This window comes from Rhinopithecus roxellana, chromosome 6 (assembly GCF_007565055.1).
Source record: "Rhinopithecus roxellana isolate Shanxi Qingling chromosome 6, ASM756505v1, whole genome shotgun sequence".
Classification (NCBI taxonomy): domain Eukaryota; kingdom Metazoa; phylum Chordata; class Mammalia; order Primates; family Cercopithecidae; genus Rhinopithecus; species Rhinopithecus roxellana.
In genome coordinates, this window is record NC_044554.1 from 143,248,240 (window position 1) to 143,272,715 (window position 24,476).

Here is a 24,476-nt window from a genome sequence, read left to right on the forward strand (position 1 = left end):
AACTGTGCTTAACAGCATAGAATGATAATTTTAAGAAGTATGAGGGAATTCAATCCAGAACATATGTGAGTTATTTTCTAAATCCTGAGGTTCTAAGTCTCTGTTTCTCAAAGAGTGGCACCTCATTCTCAGCATCACTGGGGAACTTGTTACCTGTGCAAACTGTAGAGCCCTATCCTAGACCTAATGAATCAGAAATTCTAGAGGTGTGGCCAAGCATTATATTCGAAGCCTTCCAGGTGATTCTAATGTCTGTGAAAGTTTAAGAATCACTGTTCTCATTGAGTGTTTACATTATGTTACTAAAAATGCAATTTGAATACTACTCTTGTATATATGAAAAGCTAAGTGCAACTCATTCCCCACTGAAAAGATCAATTAACTGCTCTTGTTGCTTCCATTAATGCAGAGATTTGTCATATAGTTATAGAGGAATTGTATAAAACTGAGTGCGGACCAATGAGTAACTGGAAGAATGTATACTCTTCGGAAGTCAATTTTCACATAAGAATTTGGATAGAACAAGCTTTTAAGGACTTTTTGAGATGGAAAATGGTATTTCCTAGATTTGCTAAAAAAGACAGTAACACTAGTTTCTCAACCTGCAATCAATCATAAATATGTAAACTAACATTTGCATTTAAAAAAACTGAATATTCGTCCATTCTACAATGGTGATTAGAAATTTGTAGGCAGAAAAGCAGTAGTCTGTCAGTATAATTAGAAGGTACTAGACTATGTAGACCTAATCTCTGTTTCCTAGGAATTTAGAATATAACATAGTTTTCTTTAGTTTCTTCCCTCCTTCCCTCAAAAGAATGCTTCTTTTACAAAAGAAGCAGTGTATTGGAGTGAAACATGTATGTTTTACCAGTAGGTATGTAGAAGAAGCTCCTTTTAGGTACACTTAATATATTATTTGGAAATATCCATCATACCAGACTAAACTAAACTGGGAATGTTTTTCTTAAATTTAAGAAATACTGCATTACTTAACCCTTTCTAATTTATAAAAGTTTATGTGGTTGGTTGAATTTTATAAGTCATAGCGTTGCTCTCCTTAATGTTTATGTCAATATGGGAATGGAATTGAATTTTCCCTGCCAAAGTAGTAAAGAGGATGGTAAATATTATGAAATATATTGAATTTATAGCAGTAGTTAGGGACTAAAAGTCTTGCTTTCCCTGGCAAGACTTCTATCCTGTCATCTTTCTATTTAAATGCAAACTATAGTAACAAAATACAAAATACAGTTTACCACTATTCAGTATTCCTCATGAATTTTTTTTTTCCTTGACCAATTCAAAGCATGTGATATGAAGGGATTTGGCTTTTAGGGAGCCGTGGAAATCTGAGCTTAGATGTCTAAGGAAGGAAAGTACCATATTAAGAAACATGGATATGGTTAAATGCATGTGGGAATAAAACTTGAGTCATCTGCAGTATGGCCATTTGATAATGCTGTGATGTATTTGCACTCTAAATTCCATCATTTTTTAGATTAATTTCTTATTTGTATTGTATGACTCTTCATAGATTTTTCAGTGAGGAAATAGTGGAAATATTTTGGTGGTTTACTATCTTAACATTCTACTGAATGTTCAGAGTTTGATTCTCCCACTTTGGAAAGTGGTACATATCCTCACTGATGGGGAGGATTTTAACAAATGCCCATTATGGTACAGCAGCTACTTCCCAGCTGGTGACTTATTTTCAGTTACTACATTTTGTTTCTATAGACTGTCATAAATTTAATTCCGGTGGCATAATGTTTAAAGTGTCATTATGCATATAATTTATGTAACAATTTACAGTTTTGAAGTATAGTTGACCTGTGAACAATGTATTAATAATAACATGAGCAGCCGATTAATGTGTATTTTGTGTATGTATTATATACTGTATTCTTAAAGTAGGCTAGAGAAAATAAAATGTTGTTAAGAAAATCATAAGGAAGAGAAAATATATTTACTATTCATTAAGTGGAATGGATCATCATACAGGTCTTCATCCTCGTTGTCTTCGTGTTGAGTAGGCTGAGGAGGGATTGGTCTTGCTGGCTTGGGAGTGGCAGAAGCATGTCAGTGGACTTGCGTAATTCAAACCCATGTTGTTCAAGGGTCAGCTGTACTTTCAAATGTGTTGTATAGTTATCATAGCAATCCTATTAGATACTTATTACTGCTCTCCACTTAAAGCTGGTAAAATACTCAATTACCTCCTCGGGGCACTTTAATTATAAGTTTCTCATCATGGTTTGAGGGTGTATAAACTCAGAATAGACTTCGTTACCTCTGTCCTTGATTGTCAGTGATTGATCCCAGGTATTACCCTGGTATTCTACATATTATTTTAGTCCTCACAAGAATTTGTCTCAAGAGGTAGCATTGTCCTCATTTAAAGATGAGGAAACTAAAGGTCAAAGATGGTTAGCATAGTGGGCAGTGGTTAATAATAGCTCACACACTGAGGTCTGGCTACCTGAGTTTTTGTCTAAGCTCTGCCACTTAAATCTCTGACCCTGGGAACATTTTCTCAACCTCCCTAAGTCTCAGCTTCCTAATATATTGAAAGAACAATGTCAGTCTCATAGAACTATTATGAAGATTAAATAGGATATAATACGTGGAAAGTGCTAGGTGTACAGCGTGTGCCCAGTGTCACATATGATTACTAAGTAAAGTCACTCCGATGGTAGGAAGCAGCTCTTGAGATAGTGTCTCATGTCACTTTCTTACTCATTGCTTGCTTTCTAATCACCGCAAGAATTATATACCTGAAAATGAGTAGTGTTGATAGAGCTTCTAGTAATTTTAATAAGTTAGAGGTAGTAGGCATGAGAGCAAGAAATAGAAGAAAAACTTCATGCAGGGGTAGAAATTACATAGTTTAGGCTGAGAGACCATGGCATAAAATTAGTTTCCTAAAAAAGCACAGCAATGTTTTTTAAATGATTTTAAAAGTCCACCCTTCTCGGACTCATCTTTGCACAATATTTACTTAAATGATTTACCAATGATTAACCTTAAACACAAGAGCAACAGAAATATTTACATATTTGTTTTTGGTAGAAACCTCCAGTAATCATTCCCACAAATGAACTTGTCACTTTTCCTACTTATGTAGTAGTTACACATATTAAATATCATCTTTCCAGCATTTGGAATTATAAGCATTGTTGTTTAGAAAGAATGTATTCTTTTTATTTTTTTTCTCTACTTCAAGTTCCTGTAATACTTTAATTAAACCCTATTCTGGTATTTAGTATTTTTTGACATTGTTTTCTAGTTATTTCCACAGCTTATATGCCCTACTTAAAGACATGGTCTGACTCTAGTGTCTGATTACATTGGCTAATACCCCCAGTACAAGCCCAAGAACAAATTATAAATTACTCTGAGATGAATGGTCTCTCTCATTGCTTAGTCATCTTCTCAGTGATCAAGTAGTTATCTCTTAATATTTATGTTTTTCTACTGCCAATGACTCTAGGTGGAAGTAATACCAATTGTGTTGATTAAATATTAATTTTAAGAGATTTCCAGCGATAATTTAGATATATATAATCTGACACTGTTATTGTCCATTTTTAGGCTTATTTCATAATATAAGGGTTTGGTTTTGTTGTTCTCTTTTTAAAAGCAAGTATTACTGATGCTTGGTATAACTCTTAAATTGTGCTTCATACCAGAGCTTTTCGAAAAGTAGCAGAATATAGTTGACTCTGACATTGTATGGTTTTGTGCATTCAAGCAAATGTGGCCATTAGTAAGCAAGCAACAACATAACTTACAGAATAGAAAGGGAGAAAAGGCCATTCTCTCTTCTACCATTCTCTCTCTGTACAGATTAAACATTTCCTTTGGTCTTGATGAACTGTTAGGTCAGTTTGCCTCAAACTGTTTTTTGGCCTAAGGAAATCTGTTCTCTGGCCTTTTGAAGTTATATTCAGAGACTGTGCTTTTGGCTGTTTCTTGAAAAGAGATATGTTTTAACTTCTGCAAAGGCAAGAACTTGGCATGAGATTCTGGTGTGACACGTTCACTGATGATTTACCAGAAAATACACTGCAAATACACATGAAAGACTGCAGACAGGTTTTTTATGTGGTACTCTGCTCAAACTGAGAGAAAGTCTAGTTATTAGTAAATCTCCAGTTTTTTCACTGAGCTGAATTATTTAGTCACATAAACATGTAGTGAGGTATGTCTTAAGAGGACTGCCAGAGTCACTTTTATTTAATGGTTTCTCTTATTCAAATATCACAGGTTAAAAAAAGGTCAGAAAGTAGAAAGTATCTAAAAGATTATACTTTATAACCGAGGAATCCATAAGCTCTGAGAAATATTTCTAGTAATTAAAGCTACTGTTTGTTGAACTACTATTGATCTGCTGTGTGTCAGAAACTTTACATATATTCTCATTACTCTTCACAACAGCCCTGCAAGATGTGCTTAAAAAAATTTTTTTAATTACCACCTCACATATTAGGAGACAGGCTCAAATAACTCCCACTTTTAGTAAATGTCAGAGGTAAGATTTGAGCCCAATTCTAACAGTTACCAATGTCCACATGCTCTTAAGTGAGATAATATTTGAAAGTGATTGGCAAAATGTTTAAGTAAGTGGTAGCTATTATTATTTCTACTCAGCTGTGCTTCCTCCCATACTATAAATATATATATACCACACACACACACACACACACACACACACACACACACACACACAGAGAGAGAGAGAAAAAAAAAAGAAGAAATAGCATTATAACATGCCACGTCCAATAGTAAGCATTCTATCATACCATCGGACTTTCCTTCACATATATAATCCACAAGCAGTTAGAAGATATAATAGAGAAGCCACTTGACAAGATGTAATACCTAGGAGTAAATATAAAAATGCCTGTGCACATCTTTTTTGTAGACAACTTTAAAACACTCTAGCAGGACAAAATATAGACTTGAACAAGTGGAAAAAAATGTGTGTTCTTGTATAGAATGATTCAAGATTATAAAGATGTTAATTCTCCATGAGTTAATTTATAAATTTAACATGAACCTATTAAATAATAGTAATTAACAGTTTTTACCCAAATGCTGGACAAGAAGATTCCAAACATTGGAAATACGTCTCAGTAGGTGCATAGTTGCTTTTGTTCTCCTCACCACCACCAGTTCCCTGATACTTAGATAAATATATAAAAAGTTGGAATCATTTTTATAGGTTACATTATGGAGAACTTTAATCTCCTAAGAAAGGAGGTGGGAATGGAGAGGAGTGTTTATAACACTGTTTTGAGTTCTTTGAAACTCCTCAGTTTTGTGACAAAAGTCATATCGTGAACTCATCAACAATTTTTAACAATCTGTCAGCTGACAACTTGACTAAGTCCTTCAGTTTTGTTACTAGCATAGAATAAGGAACTACCCACTGGCAAGAGGATTACTTAGCTAGTATTTATTATTTACCTTGTGTTACCCAATTACTAAAAATACCAGTAGATGCCAGTATTTCAAGTTGTCTTTGTTTGGTGTTCAGAAGTTTTCTATTATAGCTCTTTACTCTTGCTTACTTTTAAAATCATTATTTTTCCCTTTTTTCCATAGTTGCATTAAAATCCTCCCCTGCTGAAAGAAATGGAGGCCAGGAGAATTGTAGAGCAGCAAATTTCAGAGAAGACCTGAACTTACAAGAAGGAGAATTCTTATTACAGGTAAATTTTTGTAAATATAGTTTCTTACACTAAGGACAGTTGTAAATGGAAAATGAATAAGTGTTTTAATAATTCCCAGTTTATTTGGGATTCACTCAATGTTTTTTGTCACTTTCATCTGAACTGCAATAGTGAATGATGCTTAATACATGAAAAAATGGAATTTTAGTCATGCACCGTATAATGACGTTTCAATTAACAACAGACCACATATACGACAGTGATCCCGTAAGGTTACACCGTATTTTTTACTGTAATTTTTCTAGTTTAGATACAAAAATGCTTGCCATGTGTTAAAATTGCCTACAGTATTCCGTATAGTAACATGCTGTACAGGTCTGTAACCTTGGAACAATAAGTTACACTGTATAACCATCTATGTTTGTGTAAGTACATTCTATGATGTTCGCATGATGATGAAAATCACCTAACCACATATGTCCCTGTTAAGTAATGCATGACTATATATGAAGAAGATTAGTTAGAGGACTGGTCCACCCCTTCTGTTGTATTAATATTTCTTCAAACAGAAAGAACTCCTAGAGTATTTTAAAGGTTCTAATTTAAGATGTTGAATTTATATATACTTTTTATGGAATGTATCTCTATTAAAATTGTTAAATGTGGCCAGGCACAGTGGCTCATGCCTGTAATCCCAGCACTTTGGGAGGCCAAGGCAGGCGCATCACGAGGTCAGCAGATCAAGACCATCCTGGCTAACATGGTGAAACCCCGTCTCCACTAAAAACACACACAAAAAAAATTAGCTGGGTGTGGTGGCTGGTGCCTGTAGTCCTAGCTACGTAGGAGGCTGAGGCAGGAGAATGGCATGAACCCGGGAGGCGGAGCTTGCAGTGAGCCAAGATTGTGCCACTGCGCTCCAGCCTGGGCGACAGAGCCAGACTCCGTCTAAAAAAAAAAATTGTTAAATGCATTTCTCAGTTTAACATACTTCTTAACCCAGATTTCATGTCAATATATTATAATTTACATTTTATTTTAGCAACTGTTTGTGACTTATTCACATACTAAAGATTTTCTCAACAACTGTAGTCCCTATTTTTATGCTTCAGAATTTAGTTTCTAATTTGCCTGTGAAAGCATTTTGAATCTTTTTTACTCTTTTTTTTTAGAATTGATGCCATGATTCTCACTTAAAATTCTCAGATAATTTTTTTTTGAAAAAAGATAGAATAAAGATGTGTGCCATGTGTGCTATCACAACTATGTGATCATTTTCAGTTTCACCCACTGAACTGACTAGAAAAACTAACTTCACCATTGTTACAAAAAGTAACCCTAAGTTTTAGTAACTCCACTAGTTCATTTGTTGAATGTTGATGTGCCTAATAATATAGCATTTTTTATTACAATTGCGTAATCACATTCAAATTCCTGTTAGCAAAAATTTACTTATGTTAAACAAAGTAAATCTATTAAAACATGAGTCCTCCCCCAGCCCCAACTGAGGATCTTCATGTATATATAAACCCAAACATAAAGACTCTGTATTCAGGTCATAGGAAAGCATTTTAATAATTGCTGCTTAAGATGATTAAACACACCTCTTGGGTTGTCTACTAAGGCCATAATGAAATCCTGTATTTCAGGTGAAATAGACAAATATGGACTGATCACCATAACACTTGGCAAGTTGGTTTAAATTAGGGACCAATAATTTTTATTTTTTTCCCAAAACGTTTAGACAAATTGTGTACATACCCTTTGTCAGGGAAACAGAATAACGATAATAGGAATGCAAAGCTGTAAAGCTGTAATTATATGGAATATATATATTTTAAATTATCTGCAAATTGGTAGCCCTTAAGAAGTTAAAATAAACTTACCTGTTTATATTGAATACCATTTGTAGATTGCTCTCTAATAGGAAGACTCACATACTATATGATTTTCTTAGGATTGTGCTTATATGTTATCTTTTTATGAAGAAGATGACTAAAAACATTACAGATATGTGAAAATGGCTGTTTGATTATATACAATTGCATAATGACATCTGACTTTATATTGCAACCTACAGGTATCAGCCAATTACCCGTACAATGTGAAAGATGTTACCAGAGGTTCTGTATAACATATGGCCTAAAACTTTTGAGGAGAATTATTTTCCTTTGCTTAACAAAGGCATATAAAGAAAATGTTACAAAAATTTTTATTGAAATGCTGGAGCAGTGGCTCACGCCTGTGATTCCAGCACTTTGGGAGGCCGAGGCAGGTGGATCACGAGGTCAGGAGTTCAAGACTAGTCTGGCCATCTCTACTAAAAAGACGAAAAATTAGCTGGGCATGGTGGCGGGTGCTTGTAATCCCAGCTACCCAGGAGGCTGAGGCCCGGGAGAATCACTTGAAGCCAGGAGGCAGAAGTTGCAGTGAGCAGAGATCACACCACTGCACTCCAGCCCAGGTGACAGTGCGAGACTCCATCTCAAAAAAAAAAATTTTTATTAAAAATTTAAGACGTCTTTCTAGGTTAGCTTCAATTTATTACTATTTTACAAGGAATAAAAATGAAACAATGCTAATAACTGTGTCTTTATTTACTTCACGTTTATTTCATAAGTTTAAAATAAATTATATCTCTTGCTATTTAATACTGTACTTGTTAAAATCTTGCAGCTTTTTCAGTGACAGCAGTTGAAATTTTATATAACAGTATTAATTGCAGTTTCTCTTAAATAGTAAGTGAGCTCAACATAATTTTCAGATAGGTCGAGTGAATCTTTGTGGCTAAGACTAAAAGAATGATGATCTCTTTTATTTAATTAGTATATTAATTCCTTCTGTTAATTTATTAAGACAAATCAATACAAGTAATAACCTTGTTCCTCCTGGTACTTGAGATCATTTGAGATATATAAAAATTGATACGCATCTATCCTTTCTAGATTTTTATTTCTAACAATTAACATTTGTCTAAAGAGATATGATAACTGTACTTCAATTATCCTTCTGTCTTCCGGCATATACACCAATGAGTTTATTGGAATGTGACTAAATTTGTTTCACTGTTTGAAAACGTATGATGTTCTACAAAATAATATGAATGTGATTAATGGATAATCTTCCCGAGAAGCAGATATTTTCAGAATAAATCAGTGCAATGACGAATATATGGTGTTACTGTCAAGAGAATTTAAGAATATCCAATTTTGAGTGTGTTAATCATTAAATATTCAAGTTCTTATGGGTAGAATCACCATTGTTTATCCTAAGGGAATTGCCGGGTATTACATATAATAATTGTAGTCAAAAATCTGAGAGCCTGCTTGTGGTTAAAGGGACATGGATGGAGTTGGAGGCCATTATCCTTAGCAAGCTAACACAGGAACAGAAAACGAAATACTGCATGTTCTCACTTATAAGTGAGAGCTAAATGATGAGAACACATGGACATACAGAGGGGAACAACACACACTGGGGCCATTTAGAGGCTGCAGGGTGGGAGGAGGGATAGAGGATCAGGAAATATAACTGATGAGTACTAGGCTTAATACCTGGGTGATGAAATAATCTGTACAACAAAACCTCATGACACAAGTTTACCTATGTAAAAAACCTGCACTTGTGCCCCTGAACTTAAAAGTAAAAAAAAAAAACAGAACAAAACAGTCAGAACCATGCACCAATTTGGGATCGATAACACATAAAGGCAGCATATCATGTTATTTAAGTGAGTATGCTTTGGAACCAGACTGAGTTTATCTCCTGGATCAGCCATTTTCTGGCTCTGTGACTTTGGGCAAGTTACTTTTAAAGGTATAGTCCTTGACTTCAGTTTCTTCTATTGTAAAACTGGAACATGGCACTTACCTCATTGGGTTTTTGGGAGAAATAAACCACTCAAATACATAAAAATGTTTAGAAAAAGGAATACTAAATAATAGTTGTTATCTTTGTAGTCCCGTTCTCAGATAATATAGATCAAGAATCTTGAATGTGGAAAGTAATTGGAGTGAAAAGAGAGATAGCCACTGTATTTCATTTATTTCATCTGATAATGAAGATATTGACTAGACTAGATGTGAGCATCATAAGCACAAGGGCAAAGCCTTGTTAACTCTTAAATCCCAGTACTTAGCATACATATTTCCCCTCGGGCATGTAATAGTTTATTATGTGTGGAATAAATGAATCACTGTTATTTGTATAGCTCTTTATAGTTCTCAAAGCATGGTGATGTAAATATTTATTTGCTTATTTCTACAACCATATAGCATTGTACCTTATTACACTGAGTGCTAGCTCTGTGCCAAGCATTGAGTTAGGTGGGATATTGTCATTATGTCTACCTGATGAAGTGCCAGTTTTTGAAGTAACACTGAAGCCTAAAAAGGAGTAAATACCTTTACCAAAGCCACACAGCCCCACAGCTAGTAATAGACAGAGACAGGAGTCCAGACCAAATCTGTCTGACTACACAGTACAATTCTTAAACTAAACCACACTATATTTCTCCTTACATGAAAAAGAGGGTGTTAGAAGACATTAGCTATGGTCACATAGTAAAGAATAGATCAAATACCAAATTGAACTCAAGGAGAAAACAGTGAGGGCTTGTAGAATTAAAATATATGATAATAATAAAGTGATCTATGATACTATTGTTATCCAAGAGGAGAATAAAGGTATTAGTTGATATTGGACTTGAATTATCCATTAATAGAAAAAGAGATTATAAATTCCAAACTAAAGAGTATGGGCTAATAATAATGGACCCAAAGCAGGCAAAACAGAGAGAAAAAGAAACATTATACATACGGATGTGCTGTGACCAAATAGAAATAACACATACAAAATGATAAATTTAAGTATATGTTCATAATGACATTAAATTTTAGTGGACTAAATTCACTGTATGCTTGCTTTGCATACGTATTATATTTTAATTACATATATATTATATATATATTGTGTTTTCCTATAAAAGTCTTAAAATGTTCTATGACTTAAAATGTTCGTGTCAGTGCTTGAAATGTCTTTGTACAAGAAGAGTTTTAGTGTTCCCACTTTAAGAGTCTAATCAACATCTTTGCCTCCAGTTACCCCCTAAAAAAAGCAGTGTGATAGACTATAGTGAATGATGTCTAAATAGTTTGTTCTTTAAAAAATATGTACAATATATTTAAAAGAGAAAATCTGAAACATGAGGAAGAAGATGAATTCCATATTCTACCAAAGTTATTCTGATTGAGCATTAAATTTAGCTATTTTTCCGTAGACAAATCAAAAAGTATGAATAGGTATTTCTTAGTCCAGGAGTGTATGTTATGGCTGTGTTTGTGAAATGTAATTATTTTAACTATTTTGAAGAGAAGATTTTTCAGAGATAAAAGTAATAACCTTTATGTGACGGTCAATATTAAGTCATATTACTAACTTTAGAACTTCCTTTCCTTGTAGGCTCTGAATGGCTTTGTATTAGTTGTCACTACAGATGCTTTGGTCTTTTATGCTTCTTCTACTATACAAGATTATCTAGGGTTTCAGCAGGTAAGTATATATTACTTATATCATTTATATTACTGTATCATTTACTTTTCATGTATGTTATACTTTCGGACACAGTTGACCATTTGTATGTATAAAGTATCAATATATGCTGTAGAATACATTATGTATTTGTAGCTAATAGTTTTTTCTAATATTAGTAATTTACTGCACTATTCCTTTAATTCTTTATGTGATTCATGGTTATTGTGTTTCTTCTTTTGCTTATCAAGAATCTCATATATAAGAAACTTTCAGGCACATAGGGTCTAGGGGAGAAGATACAAAATTATTTGGCATCAAATAACTTATGGATAGCAGAGTATATATGACAACTATGAAATGAATGAGGTGCTGTATAAAAAGTACAAGTAAAATCCTATGATTTATACCTTTAATTCTGATTTATGTGGATTATGGAAGATATCCTGAATCAAATGGTATATAAGCTGACCTAAATATTGTGTAGCAGGTGGGTGGACGAGAGAACATAGGAATATAGAAGTACTGTAAGCACTAGACTGGAAGTCATTGAAGGAAACTAACGTGTCTGGCTTGTTTAATGTTATTGAATGAATGATGAATAGATGGAATTATAAATACTTGACATATTTGAAGGACAATAACATCTTTTATGGTTTAAGAACAGATTGTAACATTTGAATGCTTGCTATTCTTGTATATCTGGTTCTCAAATTGCAGTGTGCACAAGAATCACCTGAAGACCTTGATAAAACTTGGTCATCTCTGAGACCCATTGTCAGATGTTCTGAATCAGTAGTTCACAGTGGGGCCCTTGAATTTGCACTTCTATCAAGCTCACAAGGCTGTTGGTCTTAATAACAGTTATATAGACTAGAGCTTCAACTATATTGTATGTCCAGTGGAGACCACTGAAGGCTTTTGTTAAAGGGGATGTGCATTTCAACTTGTGTTTCAGATGCAACTTCTGGAAATTATATAATGGCATCAAGATGATTTAATATGAGAAGATTAGGTTCCTAGGAAGATTTAAGTGTAGATGACTAAAATAGTGGAATCTAGCTACTACCACAAAGTCTAAACTGATTTCTTGCATTCTAAAGAAAATATATTAATGTCCATAGAAAAGCCTGTTTGAAGCCAAATGAATTATATAACTGTCTTAATCATGATTTGATATTGTGATTTATATCAGTAAGAAAATCAAAGACATCAGCCATTTTCCAATCCATTTTTTTTCTCCCATATACACATGGATTTTTTTCCTAAAACAACATTCATATCTGACACAAGTGGTAGATTAAGACACCATTTTTAAAACTGCAAGTTGTGACTCGCTCATGGGTATGCAGTCAAGACAGTGAATCACCATCAAACTGTTTTTTAGTTGTTTAGGATGGAATAAAATAATATAGAATACACAGTATTATCTCATGTAATAATGGTAAGTGTTTTGTGAAACTTTTCCATGTATATGTCTGTGCACACACCTGTGACAGATAGAAATGTATTTTTTATCACAACTTGCAGTTAAAAAAAAGGAAAACTCTGGTTTAAGCGCTAAGGGCTCAGCACTGTAGTAAATGGTGAGAGGCAAGAGGAGGAAAGTGGGTTTGATATGGTAAAGGCACAATCCCTTGCTCTTGTGGAGTCTACTTGGAGTGAAAATTTATACGAAGAACACTTTAGAGAACAGTGAAGGAAATACCTAGAGAATACCATTAAGCTTAGAGAAGTCAGAGGCCTGGGTGGTTAGGAAAAGCTGTGTGGAAGAGATAAGAATCTAAAAATTAACAAATGGATATGAAACATAAACAGATTTTAATATGTTGCATTTAAGGAATGGGGAGGTGACTTATTTGAGCAAGAGCATTCACGTTGGGAACTGATGACAAGTAACTTTTGGCTTATCTGTTGTAGTGCCAGTCTGTCTAGCTTTTTCTATCTTAGATGACTAGGGAACTTTAGGAATCATCCAATTCGTATTCATCACCACTAGCAAGCACCCACTAATCTAAATAGGCTTTAAAATTAATTTAGTAAGCCATATTTTTTAAATCAGTGCTTTTGTTGTATTCCTTGTATCTTTTTTCTTTAGTCTGATGTCATACATCAGAGTGTGTATGAACTTATCCATACCGAAGACCGAGCTGAATTTCAGCGTCAGCTACACTGGGCGTTAAATCCTTCTCAGTGTACAGAGTCTGGACAAGGACTTGATGGTAAGAATTGATGGTACAAAAGATTGTGTTGGTAGTTTTTAAATATGATCTGTGAAAGGAGGCTGGGAACCTGGAAGGTCATAGAACTCCGTGATAGGGAAGTAGTGGAAAGATATAAATCTGCAGTCATAGGCCACAGTGAGCCTGCTGAGCTAAGGAATATTTTGGCAAATGAGAGCCATTAATGAGTTTCAGGCAACAGAGTATTGCCATACTCAGTAATGTATTTTATAAAAATAAGTAGTACCATCATGAAAGATGGAAGGAAGATACACAAGGTTGATACCTGAGTGCATATAAATTGTTATGTTTAAAATGCACCAAAGAAAAAAGTAAGCTAGCATATGCAAGTATAAAAATGCTTTTCTCAATGCAAAAAATGTTTTTGGAAATTTCTTAAAGTGTTAAGAAAACAAAAATGCATTAGAAAATGTGAAAATTATTGACAGTGATAGCTCAATAAAAATGACACAAGTTCTATCTGATAAAAGTGATATTCAATAAACTTTTAGTTTCTTGTCATTAGCTCTTCTGAAAATGATTTTTTTTGTGTTCAGAATACAGACTCCAGTTTAGAAACTAATACAGATTTTACCTACTCAGATGCTTAATTTTACAGCAAAATGGAAAGTAAATTTTGTTTTGCCTTTATTTCTACAGAAGTCCCTGGTCTCCCCCAGCCATTAGTCTGTTATAACACAGACCAGATTCCTCCAGAAAACTCTCCTTTTTTGGAGAGGTGCTTCATATGTCGTCTAAGGTGTCTGCTGGATAATTCATCTGGTTTTCTGGTAAGGTACAAAATCTTATGATACTGGCTCTTACTGTGGTTAAAATAAAAGCTTGAGGCAAATTTAATTTAGCAATATTTAATTCATCAAGGAACTGTTCCCAAATCAGGCAGCCCTCGGAACCAGAGAGGTTCGGAGGGCTCACATAAAAACATGGGCTGGAGCATTTGTGAACGGAAAATGCAAGTGAGGTACAGAAATAGCTTGACTGATTACAGCTTGGGGTTTGCCTTATTTGAAGATGATCTGATTAGTTGATCACCTGTGACTGACTGAGACTCAGCTATTTGGTTACAAAAGTTCACTTTTACTGTTAGGCTTTCCGTTAGTTTATATAGTAAATGAAGTTGCAATTCCTTGGTAAGGACTTAAGGAGCAGAGGCATCTTCAGCCCAAATTTGGTTTAACATTAAGTTATAGACGAAAAAGTCAAGTGAAGCCAATTTTCTTTGGTTATCTTTGATTTCAGCTTTAAAAATCTACCAAATAATTTGATAAAGCAAGGTAGCATTTTAAAATAATTATTTCTGATTTTGACTATCCTCTATAACTCAGAAAACTGTTCTTTAGAATATAGTAACAAAGATTGAGTGAAATAACATGAAGCCTTGTATTTTGACTATTTTAGGATTTTTTTTTTTTTTTTTTTGAGACGAAGTCTCGCTCAGTCGCCCGGGCTGGAGTGCAGTGGCAGGATCTTAGCTCACTGCAAGCTCCACCTCCCGGGTTTATGCCATTCTCCTGCCTCAGCCTCCCGAGTAGCTGGGACTACAGGCGCCCGCCACCTCGCCTGGCTAGTTTTTTGTATTTTTTAGTAGAGACGGGGTTTCACCATGTTAGCCAGGATGGTCTCGATCTCCTGACCTCGTGATCCGCCCGTCTCGGCCTCCCAAAGTGCTGGGATTACAGGCTTGAGCCACCACGCCCGGCCTATTTTAGGATTTTTAAGATATGAGAGAATTATGTAGCCCTTTTTTAATAGGAGAATTTAATGCCTGCTAGACAGAAAAATAATGGCCTTTCCATATGTCTCAAATAACTGCCACATAGAAAAATGATTGTATATTCACAATTGTTTTGTTTTTTTTTTTTTTTTGAGACGGATTCTTGCTCTGTCTCCCAGGCTGGAGTGCAGTGGCCGGATCTCAGCTCACTGCAAGCTCCTCCTCCCGGGTTTACGCCATTCTCTCGCCTCAGCCTCCCGAGTAGCTGGGACTACAGGTGCCCGCCACATCGCCCGGCTAAGTTTTTGTATTTCTTTAGTAGAGACGGGGTTTCACCGTGTTAGCCAGGATGGTCTCGATCTCCTGACCTCGTGATCCGCCCGTCTCGGCCTCCCAAAGTGCTGGGATTACAGGCTTGAGCCACCGCGCCCGGCCAATTGTATAATCATCATCTGATAGGAGACGCTGTTTCTTGTTGCAAAGTCTGAACACCTGCGTAGGAGTTGACTGTAGGGAGCAGCTTAGGATTCCTCAGAGTGGACTTGTCTGTCTCTCATTGTATCCTTAGTTTGTGTCACCAAGTACAGGAGAAGAGAATACAGAGAATATTGTATACTTTTTGTGAATAACAAGGAATTCGAAACAGGTAATCAAATCTTAAATTAAGCATTACAAAGCAATGATTTTTGTTTATGTGTTTATTTCTGAAGAGGATTTTGCTGACCCAGAATTAGAATTGTGCTTTGAGGTAGTTTTCTCAGTATTATTGCTCATGAACAATTAGTATGTAGAGTCATGTGCTGCATAATGATGCTTTGGTCAGTAACAGACCACGTATATGGTGGTAGTCCCATGAGATCATAATGGAGCCGGAAAATCCCTATCACCTAACGATGTCATAGCATTACTCACATGTTGATGGTGATGCTTATGGAAGCAAACCTGTGTTGCCAGTCATATAAAAAGTATAGCACATACAATTATGTATGATACATAATACTTGAAAGTAATAAATCACTATGTATTTATGTATTTACTGTTAATCATTATTTTACTTTATTTCTTAATTTATTATACTTTTAATGTTTTATTTTAATCATTATTTTAGAATAAGGTTAACTGTAAAGCAGGCTCAGGCATGTCCTTCAGGAAATATTCCAAAAGAGGATCACAGGAGATGACAGCTCCGTGCATGTTATTGCTCCTGCAGACCTTCCAGTGGGACAAGATGTAGAGGTGGACGATAGGAACATTAATGATCCTCACCCGGTGCAGACCTAAGCTAATGTGTGGATTTGTGTCTTAGTTTTTAACACAAAAGTTTAAAATGTAAAAAAAAAATTTAAAAAAAATAGGAGAAAGCTTATAGTTATAAGGATGTAAAGAAAGAAAATATTTTTGTATAGCTGTACACTGTGTTTAAGTGTATTAAGTGTTTTGTGATTACAAAAGAGTCAACAGTTAAAAATGTAAAAGTTTATAAAGTAAAAAAGTTACAGTAAGTTGTGCTGGGATTACAGGCATGAGCCATTGCGCCTGGCCTAAAGGAAAATATTTTTTATTAATTCAGCGTAGCCTAAGTGTATATATAGTGTTTATAAACTCTATAGTAATGTACAGTAATGTCTCAGGCCTTCACATTCACTCACCTCTCACTCACTGATGTTTTTAAACCAGAGCAACTTTCAGTCCTGCCTGCCTTATTTACAATAAGTACTCTTATACAGGTATACCATTTTTTTATACTTTATTTTTACTGTGTATTTTCTATGTTTAGATACACAAATACTTACTGTGTTACAATTACTTAAAGTATTCAGTATGATAGCATGCTGTACAGGTTTGTAGCCTAGAAACAAAAGGCTATACTGTATAACTTAGATGCATAGTAAGGTATACCGTCTAGGTTTGTGTACCTACCCTCTGATGTTCACAGGATGATGAACTTGCCTAAGGATACATTTCACAGAACATGCCCCTTTTGTTAAGTGACATGTGACTGTATGTCTGAGGTGGAATATCTATGTGCAGGAGGATCTTTTCCTCCTTGCGCTGCTATTATTTTGATGTCAGAACCATCCCTTGGACTGGTTGATACTGTTTTAACCAATTAAATATATCATGTTCATGTTTAAGTTGCCTTTGTTTTCCCTGTCTTCTAAATTTATTCCATATCTTTCCTCAGTAGAGCTCTGCGTTCTTTATATGTTTTCATGATGATTCATTTTAGTGTTTTAATAAAATTATATTTTGTCTCTATAGAAAAGATTACTATGAACTATGCAATATGCTATGAGCTGCAATATAGTTCATGTATGCTTGAAAATGAATGTTTAGGGCTTTATCACCATTCAGGATATATTGATTGCCTTGTGTGCAAGGAGCTGTGCGAGGTGAAAATGATAGGGTAATGGCAAACTTGGAAAATTATATAGGTATTGATGTTATGACCATTAGGAACAAGGAGTGGTTCACTTATCCCTTTAGAATATTTCTCATATTACTCTTTGGGATAGTTTTAATGGGCGTCCCATGGAGACAGGAATGAAAGAAACTAACAGTTCTCAGCTTCAGGAATATTTATGGAATTATCAAGAACCCTAGAAGCAGCCATAATGGAGCCTTTTTAAAAGAAACTTTTATATTTTTAATTTTAATGAACTTTTTTTGTTGTTGTTTTTTTAAGGCAATGAATTTCCAAGGGAGGTTAAAGTATCTTCATGGACAGAAAAAGAAAGGGAAAGATGGATCAATACTTCCACCTCAGTTGGCTTTGTTTGCAATAGCTACTCCACTTCAGCCACCATCCATACTTGAAATCCGGACCAAAAATTTTATCTATAGAACCAAACACAAACTAGACTTCACACCTATTGCTTGTGATGCCAAGTAAGTGAGACTTTTTCACTTTTATTTTGTCAGATGTACATTATGTTTCAGTAAGTCTCTCTTAGCATGTAAAACATACATTGTGGACTGTATGTAATGTTTATTATTAGATTGGCTATTAGCTTTTATTCTTTCAGTGTAGGCTTTTACAGTAAAAATAATTTCATGAGGCTCACAAATCATCTTTTTAATTTTTTGCAAGACTTGTCTCAGATGATGATGTTCTTATATATTAGCAAGGTTTGTTCTTCTGATGACATTTATGTTGGTTTGTTTTATGTTTTTAAATGGTACAAATGTTATTTGATTTCTAGCCCCAGAAGTTTCAGTAACTTTCAGAAAATTATGAGCAAGAGTCTGATATTAAGCATTTATATCGTATCAAAACATATCAGTGCTTTTCTCCTTTCTATTGTGGGAATGCAGAGAGGTAATTTGAAAAACCTTCTTCCCTAAAAATAGATTATAAAAACATTCCAGATTTTTATTAAAGATTTTCTGTTACCCATACATCTGCTCTATTAGATTCATTTTTAGCATACTAATTTCCATGGTTTTATTCAGGAAAAGAAAATAGGCTGAAACTGAAATTTGCAATCATAAGCAAGGAAGAGCAGTTTACATAGATGTGTTTAATTTCGTATCTACTTACTGATGTGAAATTCTAAATGTGAACTAAAACATATTGCAGAAACTAGCGTAAAACCAATGAATTTATCTTGGTTATTTCGTTTATGTTAAATCATAATTCATTCTTATTTTACCTTTTTTAATTTTAAACAGAGGAAGAATTCTTTTAGGATATACTGAAGCAGAGCTGAGCGTGAGAGGATCAGGGTATCAGTTTATTCATGCTGCTGATATGCTTTATTGTGCTGAGTCCCATATCCGGAGTAAGTTGTAGTTCCTTATGAACATGAAGAAAAAAAAGGCATATACTGTAGTACATGTTTCACATTCTTACGTAATGTAACGTGTTTAAGTAAACTACATGGATAAACTTCTACTTAGTAATTTATCATCATGATTAACCAGGGTTACACTCTTTGTTCATTAACTTGTCTACACCTGCCTCATAGAAATACTGTTGTTTAGTTATTTAAAAATAACCATTTGGCCCATGAAGTTTTGCTTGGGAATTTTTAAATTACAATTCATAAATCTATGTTAATATTGTAACAATAATGTTAATAACTCTACTTTAAAATTATAAAGTATTAGCCTGTAGGAAAATATTCCCTATTTAAAAATAATTTTTTAATCTTTTTTTTTCCCCAATTTATGCTCTCTCTCTACTTTCCTGTGTTACTAAAATTATCTGGTACATAATCTTCCCTTTAACATTTAAAATAATAAATTTAGTCTGAAATGGAAAAAAAAACTCTGAAAAACCATTTCCATGCCTTTTTGTGTGTGTGTTTAAAATGTATTGTCTTTGGGGATAAAAGAAATACATCCAGAACTATGTCACAAGAGCTTTGTTTTAGGAATATTCTTTAATATATTGATTTGGGGTTTGATAATTTAATTTTTAAATTTTATTTTAGTGATTAAGACTGGAGAAAGCGGCTTGATAGTTTTCCGGCTTCTTACAAAAAGCAATCGATGGTTGTGGATCCAGTCTAATGCACGCCTGCTTTATAAAAATGGAAGACCAGATTTTATCATTGCGATTCAGAGACCACTAACGTAAGCAAAAGAATGTTTCCTGTTTTTGTTAACAGTTTTGTTTTCATAAGTCCTCTTACGCGAAAGCATAAAAATAATTCAGGCAGAATTTAGTCTGTAAATAAAAACTGAAAAGTTTAAGTAATTTGTCTAGAAAGAAGAGCACAGGTGAGAGACATTGAGAAGATAGAATTGACAAATTTTATTGAGCAGCTACATGTGCAGAGCTATAGAAAGAATAGTAGAAGAAAACACTAGGGTTTTATCCTGGGCATATGAAGTACATATGAAAAGGTAGTGTCATTGGTAAAATAAAAGAAAAATATAACAATGCTTTATTTAGAATATGTTCTCTAAACCCAGCAGTGATTTCAAGAGTTTCTTACGTATGTTACAAATGAGTCCTTTATCAAATATTTGTATTGCAAATGTTTCCTCACACCCTGGAGAACTGATTTTTGTCTGTGGCTTGAGGTAAGGATTGATTCCCCCCAGCCCTTACATGTGTACCCAATTGACCAGTCACATTGAAAAGATGATTTACTGAGAAGGTCATCTTTTCCCCACTGCACTGTATTTTGATCAGGGGATTTTGTCTTTGGTTCTCTGTCTGGATTGTGTTGTTCTATTAATAGCTCCATTGGTGTAGTTGTCTATTTTGTCTAGCACTACACAGTTGTAGTTATTCTATCTTTATTATAAATTTCTATGTCTGAGTGTGTCTTCATTTTGTTTGTTTCGCCTTTTTTGTTCTGCTTGAAGATTGCCTTGGTTCTTCTTTGCCCTTTATAAATCCATATACCTTTTAGAAAACAGTTGTCTGAAAATCTGTTGAGATTTTGAGTGAGATTACCTTGAAACTGTAGATCATTTGGGGAGAATTAACGTCTTTTTCATACTGAATCTTTGAACCCATGAACATGGTGAATGTGTGTGTGTATATAAGTACCCATGGAAGTACATGAGTATGTGTGTACAGATGTATATGAGTGCGTGGGTATGTGTGTACCTCTACAAATTTGTCCTTCTTCCTTGATCAATGTTTCTAGAAGGCACCTTTTTTAAATTAGACTTTATTAGTCTTTATTAGGATCCAACTTTTGGTTTATTGATTTTTTTCTATTTTATACATTTGTTTTCAATTTTAATTATGTCTGCTCATTATTATTTTCTTCCTTCTACTTTCTTTGGGTATAATTTACAATTTTATCCAACTTTTAAAAAATATATACTTAAACATATATATCAGTTTCCCTTTAAGTACAACTTTACAACCCTCATCTTTTGCCATCTTATTTTTATTTAATTGAAAATACTGGCTAATTTTCTTTTTATTTTATTTTTATTCACGAATTATTTTGAAATACAGTGTTACTGTACTTTTTGGTGTTTGGGGATTTTTCTAGTTGCCTTTTTGTGATTGACTTAGCTTAGTTCCACTATAGTCAGAAAACGTTCTCTGAATGAATTTCAGTTTTTTTGAAATTTGTGGTGGCTTATTTTATGATCTAATACATGGTCTACATTGGTAAAATATCCCATGTAATCTTGTGAAGAATACATGTTCTGTCATTTGGGAGTATGTTGTTCTTTTTGTATATCAGAAGTCTAGTTTGTTAATTGTGTTCATATTTCTATATATTTGTTGATACTTTGTGTGCTTCTGTTACTAAGACACGTTGTTTTCATTTATTTATTACTAATGGGGGGCATCTTTTTACATCTTTCTAGGACATTTTTCTTTTATAAATTACGTTTGTATCATTTACCTGTTTTTCTGTTGAGTTGTTTGCCTCTCTCTTAGACACTATTGGAGCTCTTTATTATGGATATGAAATTTTATATATATGTATATTGAATTATAAATACATTATATATGTTACAAATATTTTATTTAAGAATTCTATTGCAAAAATACAAATACTTTAATATTAAACAACTTTCATATTACTAATTATGCCAATCTTTGTCTTTATAGCTTCTGGGTTTTACTAGAGAGGTTTGTTGTTTCAGATTCTTAAGTTTCTAATTCCTAATTTTTTTTATTTTGTTGTTGTTTCTTTTTTTTTTTTTTTTTTTTTTTTTTGAGACAGGATCTTACTCTATCACCTAGGCTGGAATGCAGTGGCACAAATGTGGCTCACTGCAGCCTTAACCTCCCGGCTCAGGCAGTCCTCCTGCCTCAGCCTCCCGAGTAGATGAGACTGTAGGCATGTGCCACCACGCCTAGCTAATTTTTATTTTTTTGTAGAGGTGGGAGTGTCACCATGTTTCCCAGGTTAGTCTCAAAATCCTGGGCTCAAGCAGTCCGCACACATGAGCCTCCCAAAGTGCTGTCATTACAGGCATGCACCACCATGCCTGGCCCCTAAATTCTCATCGTCTGTTTTCATGTGTAGATCTTTATTCCACACAATTTTGTTTTTGTTTTTGTTTTTCCATGGTGTCAGGTAGGGATGTAATGGGACCATGGAATTAACTAAGTTATTTTAAAAAAATTAAATCATTTAAATATGCTTGTCTGAAAAACAATTTTATAGCACCAGTCATGAGAATAATTGAGGTGAAAATAAAATATGCCCCCTTTTGAATTCAATCATAATGTATTTTGCTTGATGTTTGTCTTTCTTTAATTTTATTTTAAATGTTTGATAGAATTGTCTCTAAGACTTTTTTGTACACAACTTTAGAGATGAGGAAGGAAACGAGCATTTACGAAAACGAAATATGACGTTGCCTTTTATGTTTACCACTGGAGAAGCTTTGTTGTATGAGGCAACCAACCCTTTTCCTGCCATAATGGATCCCTTACCACTAAGGACTAAAAATGGCACTAGCGAAGAAGACTCTGCTACCAAATCAACTCTGAACAAGGATTCTGTCAATCCTAGTTCCCTCCTGGCTGCCATGATGCAACAAGATGAGTCTATTTATCTCTGTCCTGCTTCAAGTACTTCAGGTACTGCACCTTTTGAAAACAATTTCTTTAACGAGTCTATGAATGAATGCAGAAATTGGCAAGATAATACTGCACCGATGGGAAATGATACTATCCTGAAACATGAGCAAATTGACCAGCCTCAGGATGTGAACTCATTTGCTGGAGGTCACCTAGGGCTCTTTCAGGATAGTAAAAACAGTGACTTGTACAGCATTATGAAAAACCTAGGCATTGATTTTGAAGACATCAAACACATGCAGAATGAAAAATTTTTCAGAAATGATTTTTCCGGTGAGGTTGACTTCAGAGACATTGACTTAACAGATGAAATTCTGACATATATCCAAGATTCTTTAAATAAGTCTCCCTTCATACCTTCAGATTATCAACAGCAACAGTCCCTGGCTCTGAACTCAAGCTGTATGGTACAGGAACACCTACAGTTAGAACAGCAACAGCAACAACAGCATCACCAAAAGCAAGCAGTAGTGGAGCCACAGCAACAACTGTGTCAGAAAATGAAGCATATGCAAGTTAATGGCATGTTTGCAAATTGGAGCTCTAACCAATTCATGCCTTTCAGTTGTCCACAGCAAGACCCACAACAATATAATGTCTTTTCAGACTTACATGGGATCAATCAAGAGTTCCCCTACAAATCTGAAATGGATCCTATGCCTTATACACAGAACTTTATTTCCTGTAATCAGCCTGTATTACCACAACATTCCAAATGTACAGAGCTGGACTATCCTATGGGGAGTTATGAACCATCCCCATACCCCACTACTTCTAGTTTAGAAGATTTTGTCACTTGTTTACAAGTTCCTGAAAACCAAAAGCATGGATTAAATCCACAGTCAGCCATAGTAACTCCTCAGACATGTTATGCTGGGGCCATGTCGATGTATCAGTGCCAGCCAGAACCTCAGCACACCCATGTGGGTCAGATGCAGTACAACCCAGTACTGCCAGGCCAGCAGGCATTTTTAAACAAGGTAAGGGTGTTATCAAACTGAAAAAACCTTTCAGTGATTCTTTTTACCTTATAGACGTGTTACACATTTTTTATGTCAGCTGATTTTAATCTGTTTTCTATAGCGTTCATGGAGACAACATTTTTCATTATATCTGTGACTACCTTTTTTTTTTTTTTTTACAAGCCTGTACTTTTTCCAGTATGTTACTAATATATCATTCACCTGATTCATGAGGGAGAAAGATATGAAGGACTGAAGCAACATGAATGTGTCCTTAATATAAGATGACCTAAATTACCAGTGAAATTAGTTTTTAGAAATATTATGTTTAAAATAGATAATTTGGTTTATTCTTTCTGGATTCTTTAAAAATATGGCAATTTAAAAATTCAAACTTTAAAAAGTATTGCAATTTTTAAGAATAATTTCTTCAAAGCTCTATTTTTTTTATGTGTGTTTGAAATTGAGTTAAACTCAAATGTAAGTGTGCTTTCTTACAATGCCTTTGAAACTCGAGATTAATTATATCCCTGGAATTCAGTCCTAGGCACCTCCATGTTCTCCAGCTATTCCTCCACATTACCTCCCCTATCCTCATTTTATCCTTTAAGGTAGAATGGCTTTCTTTTGTGCCTTTCTTAAAAGAGGTAACTCAGCTGGCTTTCTGTCATGGAAATCAAGCTTGATAGTGTATTTTTGTTGTTTAAATGTGTCATCAGAATCTATCTGGCGTGAGCACACTTTAAAAATGATCACTGAAAAAAAAAGTTAACATAATGTTAATAGCTGCTGTCTCTGGCCACTCAGGAATATATCATGTTTGCATTTATGCTT

At 34.3% G+C, this 24,476-nt stretch overlaps 1 protein-coding gene across 1 annotated transcript in view; it reads left to right on the plus strand.

Annotated features, from left to right (window-relative positions):
• The window catches only part of AHR (aryl hydrocarbon receptor), a 48,207-nt gene that overhangs the window by 18,642 nt on the left and 5,089 nt on the right, over positions 1-24,476 (plus strand). Inside the window, exons 3-10 of the mRNA XM_010378420.2 lie at positions 5,611-5,717; positions 11,139-11,228; positions 13,306-13,429; positions 14,090-14,220; positions 17,851-18,053; positions 18,837-18,946; positions 19,601-19,742; positions 22,412-23,660. Of these exons, the coding sequence (XP_010376722.2) occupies positions 5,611-5,717; positions 11,139-11,228; positions 13,306-13,429; positions 14,090-14,220; positions 17,851-18,053; positions 18,837-18,946; positions 19,601-19,742; positions 22,412-23,660 (2,156 nt within the window). The remainder of the gene's footprint in view (positions 1-5,610; positions 5,718-11,138; positions 11,229-13,305; positions 13,430-14,089; positions 14,221-17,850; positions 18,054-18,836; positions 18,947-19,600; positions 19,743-22,411; positions 23,661-24,476) is intronic.